Consider the following 4,717-nt stretch of genomic DNA (forward strand, 5'->3'; position numbering starts at 1 on the left):
AAACTTTTTAAGAAAGAAACTTATTTTTTAGACAAGTTTCAACAGTTTGTTTTTCATGAAACCAGATCCAAGTTGGTAAAACTCGAGTTATTACACTAGGCCTTGGTATGACTATACTAGTCCGTGTTATTTCACATATGACTATACTAGGCCTTGGGTTGGTTTTTAACATGTATTTACCCATCAGTGTGTGTGAGCGGCGCAAACAACATTAATTAAACTTTGTAATGGTGAACCACAAATGTAAATTTATTTTTAATCACAAAAATAAACCAAAAAATTATTTTTTCCGGCATTTGGGGGCAGATGGTTTCAATTTGGGGGTGTGCAGGGAATATGCAACACTTGCAGTTGAAGACGGTGTTTGAGGGGAAGGGGCAACAAAACTTGTGGGGGAAGGTAGTCCAGTTAAGGGAATTAAACTAGGAACACTTGGAGGAGAGGAAATCTGTTCAGGTACATTTGTTGTAATGGCATGTCGCCGTAGGCTTGTGTGCCTGGACCGACTTTGGCCCAATGCCCGCCTTGATTGATTTCGCCTTGAACTTGGGGCAAATATTGAGTGTAGGTCCCCCGTCTGCTGGGGTGGCTGCTGCTGCTGAGGTGGCTGCTGCTGCTGCTGAGGTGGCTGCTGCTGCTGAGGTGGCTGCTGCTGCTGCTGAGGTGGCTGCTGCTGAGGTGGCTGCTGCTGAGGTGGCTGCTGCTGAGGTGGCTGCTGCTGCTGCTGAGGTGGCTGCTGCTGCTGCTCTTGGTTGGCAGTGCTCGTCCTTGCAGGAGGACTGGTGGCGGCAGTGATGGTCCAGGTTTGCGGAGTGGTGGTGGCAGGGCTACTACATGTTGTTGTAGCGGCAGGGCTGTTCCATGTTTGCCTAGTGGTGGCTGAGCTCCACGCATGCATGGGAGTGGCGGTGGTGCTCCAGACAGGAGCAGCGCTTGCCATGGTGGTGTCGGTGAAGTGACCAGCTGCACTCAGACTTGTGGTGGTGTAACGGTGGGTGTCCTGGCTTTGAATAGAGGTGTCCGTGCAGTGGTATGCAGCACAAGTCAGTAGTGAGGTGAAGCGAGTCAATGGTGGCACAGGTGGAAATGACACCACTGACTGCTGACCGTACCGATTATGCTGCATAGCCTGCAAGAAAGCATTGTTGCAGGCCTGCAGCACATTCAGCTGTTGCCCAGGACTAAGGTGTTCCGCCATGCCCTTTTCAATCTTACTAAAAAAATGGTGTGCTGGTCTGTTGAGGTCGGCCTCCAGACGGTCAAGGCGCTGTTCTACAGAATTGAAGCGGTGTTCAAAGTGGTTAAAACCACGTTCCATGAGTGCAAAACCGCTTTCAACTCTGTCGGACAGCGACTTGAGGATGGAATTAAAGGCCTCGCTCAAATGCATAAACTCGGGCAAGACATTCCTATCCAAGGCCCTCTGCCGCTGGCGGGTAGTGCCCGCATAACCAGTGGCAGAGACCTGGGACAGGGGAACACCTGATGGCCCAGCTTCCTGGTCACCAGCTGTGTGTGTGGCTGACCTGCAAGGTGCTTCATGGCTGTCGGATGGCTGGGACGGGTCAGAGGACGTCCGAGGAAGGACCGCTCCAGGGCCAGGTTGCAGGGTGCTGCTCCAGGTGCTGTGGAAGAAAGGAAAATCATTACTACCATGCCTTTACAAGAAGCATCAGCTGTGGATTAGAAAAACACAGATTAATAAAAATAAAAACCCAAAATTTATAATACTTACGATCTCGGGGCAAGGACCGGTCTTAGGAACTGCAACGCGTGATAGTGACGGTATCTAGTTCTGGTCCTTGACGCAGATCCACTGCGAACCTGGCCCTCAGCACGAACATCACTGTTGAAGCGGTCCTTGATCGAACGCCAACGTGTTCGGACTTAGTCCACTGTTGGGAAAAAAAAAACAGTGCCGTCAAGGACAACAGTCACTGCGGCACAATATAGCAATACAATACTCAAAGCAGTCACTGTAGAGCCCGATGACACTGTTGGGTTTCCTGCTAGAATATACCTAGCACGAAACCCAACAGTGCCGTCAAGGACAACAGTCACTGCGGCACAATATAGCAATACAATACTCAAAGCAGTCACTGTAGAGCCCGATGACACTGTTGGGTTTCCTGCTAGAATATACCTAGCACGAAACCCAACAGTGCCGTCAAGGACAACAGTCACTGCAGCACAATATAGCAATACAATACTCAAAGCAGTCACTGTAGAGCCCGATGACACTGTTGGGTTTCCTGCTAGAATATACCTAGCACGAAACCCAACAGTGCCGTCAAGGACAACAGTCACTGCGGCACAATACAGAGCAGGGAAATACTCACTAAACGCCTTTTTGGAGGATGCTGTGGCGCTGTCCCAGCCATCCATCAACGCTGCGGCCACCTCATTCCATAGCCGCCGGGTCACCACATTGTCCTTGTACAGCCGGTCACGGCTGTCCCACAACGGCGAACGCTCCTGGACCAGGCTGATGAGCTGCTCATTATCCAGGTAGACGTCTTCATCCCGTTGTGGAACCTAGACAAAACACATTCATTAGAATAATCAAATTTAAATTGAATAAAAAGTTACAAAAAAAAGAAACATAAAAAAGAGTAAAAATAGAAGATAAAAAATAAAGAACATTACAAATCATTTGATACATACATTCCGTATCACCACCGGGACTTGGCTTCGCTGCTCCTGCTCTTCGCCCTCAGTAGTCCCGTCCGCAGAAGATGATGATGATGATGTCTTAAAAAAGTTGAAAAAAAGTAAGAGATTTGGAGTAGCAGCAGATATACTTACCAGATGCACGAAAATAATCACCTCACGGTCTGCTTGCGCCAATTCCTGCCGCGATGGGGAATATTCGGATTCTGAAGACATACTGCATGTAAAAATAATAAAAATCATTAGTACATACATAATTTAAAAGGACAGGCATATAATGTAATATGCTCACATTCTTGACGCTGATAGAAGATGGGTTCCTTGGTGACTGTCTGCTCTCCAATCTGTCAGTGTAGTAGTGGCAGAGTTTTGGCAGGCACCTCCTTTATATAGACTTTTTTTTTTTTGACTTTAGAAGTTTATAACTAGTACAACAAGTGGACACAACCAAAAAAACGCAGCGCTAAAAAAACGCATACATGCGCATGCCAGTGCGCACGTATGCGCATCCATAGGCTATAATGGCCATTTTTAGCGCAAAACGTGCGCATACGTGCGCATGCGCTTTTTTGCAGGACCAAAAAATGCAACATGTAGCGTCTGTAAAATACAAACGCACACCCCAAAAAAACGCAGCGCATGAAAATCGCATACGTGCGCATGCCAGAGCGCAGGTATGCGCACCCATGTTAAATATAGGGGAAAAAACGCATGCGCACGTATGCGTTTTTTTCAAGCGCAAAAAAACGCAAATGTGAAACCAGCCTAAGACAAACAGGTATAACTAAAAGCAACTTGCATGCAACACTCATCAAGGGTTAAGAGTAATATACGTAAGGATGACAGGTACGATACCCAAAAACGTCACGCAACAACCTCCAGCAGCAACTACAAACTCCAATGTCAGCACACCAACTCCAGGAAAGCTCTTACCCTCATTTTCGTTCCCTTTGCAGCACCCTAGCACTTACTATGACCATTTTACAGCCATTTTAAAGCATCGATGTTCGGATCACCATTAACTTCTATTGGGTTAAGGTCCAGGGTCCAGTTCGAATACCGAACCGAACTTTGAACTGTACAGTCAAACCCAAATATCTGCATTGGAGAATTTTAGTGTTGAGGCTGAAGACCCAGCAGTGGAGAATTGCAGTGATGAGGATGAAAAAACTGCATTGGAGAATTGCAGCGTTGAGGATGAAGACCCAGCAGTGGAGCATTGCAGTGTTGAGCCAGAAGAACCTGCATTGGAGAATGTCAGTGTTGAGGCTGAAAACTCGGCATTGAAGCATTGCAGTGTTGAGTATGAAGATCTGACAGTGGAGAATTTCAGTGTTGAGGCTGAAGAAATTGCAGTGGAGAACTGCAGTGTTGAGGATGAACACCCATCAGTAGAGCATTTCAGTGTTGAACTTGAAGAACCTGCATTGGAGCATTGCAGTGTTGAGGAAGAACACTCGGCAGTTGAGCATTGCAGTGTTGAACCTGAAGAACCGGCATTGGAGAATTGCAGTGTTGAGGATGAAGAATCGGCAGTGGAGAATGTCAGTGTTGAGGCTAAGGAAACTGCAGTGGAAAATTGCAGTGTTGAGGCTGAAGAATTGCATTGTTGAAGCTGACCAACCCCTACAGTTCCCATTATTAGGAAGTGGGTCTCCCATACTGTTTGCCTATGCAGTGAATGTAAGGCCTGCTCCAAATTTGGATGCACCCCAATACCCTTTGGAAGAGATGTGGAGGAGGGCCTCCTAAAAATCTGTTCCCAATACAAAGGAGCGGGTCTCCTATACTTGTAATGCCCCTGCAGTAAGTGTATGGGCTGACAAACATTTCCCCCTGGGGTTATGCATCAACATACTGTCTAAAAATTTTGGTTACGGGCATCCTAAACACCCTTTAAAACAGTAATGTGGGTGTTGCATCACGGACCTCGGTCATCCTGGTGATATACTCGTGGTGGATGATGAGGATGAATAGAAGGAGGAGTGTTGTGAATTCATTTTCTGGCCTACCTCTGGTTACTAGTGAAGGTAGTGGAGCTGGTTAT

General features: G+C 47.1%; 1 protein-coding gene across 3 annotated transcripts; it reads right to left on the reverse strand.

Annotated features, from left to right (window-relative positions):
* Positions 1 to 230: 230 nt before the first annotated feature.
* On the reverse strand, positions 231 to 2,926 carry LOC141070879 (uncharacterized). 3 transcript variants are annotated; one of them, XM_073559580.1, is made up of 3 exons: positions 2,827 to 2,926; positions 2,665 to 2,751; positions 231 to 2,535 (listed from the first exon to the last, which is right to left on the reverse strand). In XM_073559580.1, the coding sequence occupies exon 3, from the start codon at positions 1,388 to 1,390 to the stop codon at positions 281 to 283; it is 1,110 nt and encodes a 369-aa protein (XP_073415681.1). In that variant the 5' UTR covers positions 1,391 to 2,535; positions 2,665 to 2,751; positions 2,827 to 2,926; the 3' UTR covers positions 231 to 280. The 3 variants fall into 3 exon arrangements, with proteins under 3 accessions (XP_073415681.1, XP_073415682.1, XP_073415683.1); XM_073559581.1 differs by having other exon boundaries at positions 231 to 1,625; positions 1,736 to 2,751; XM_073559582.1 differs by having other exon boundaries at positions 2,665 to 2,918.
* Positions 2,927 to 4,717: the final 1,791 nt, after the last annotated feature.

This window comes from Dendrobates tinctorius, unplaced genomic scaffold, assembly GCF_039654945.1.
Source record: "Dendrobates tinctorius isolate UK_male_01 unplaced genomic scaffold, ASM3965494v1 ptg000014l, whole genome shotgun sequence".
Lineage (NCBI taxonomy): Eukaryota > Metazoa > Chordata > Amphibia > Anura > Dendrobatidae > Dendrobates > Dendrobates tinctorius.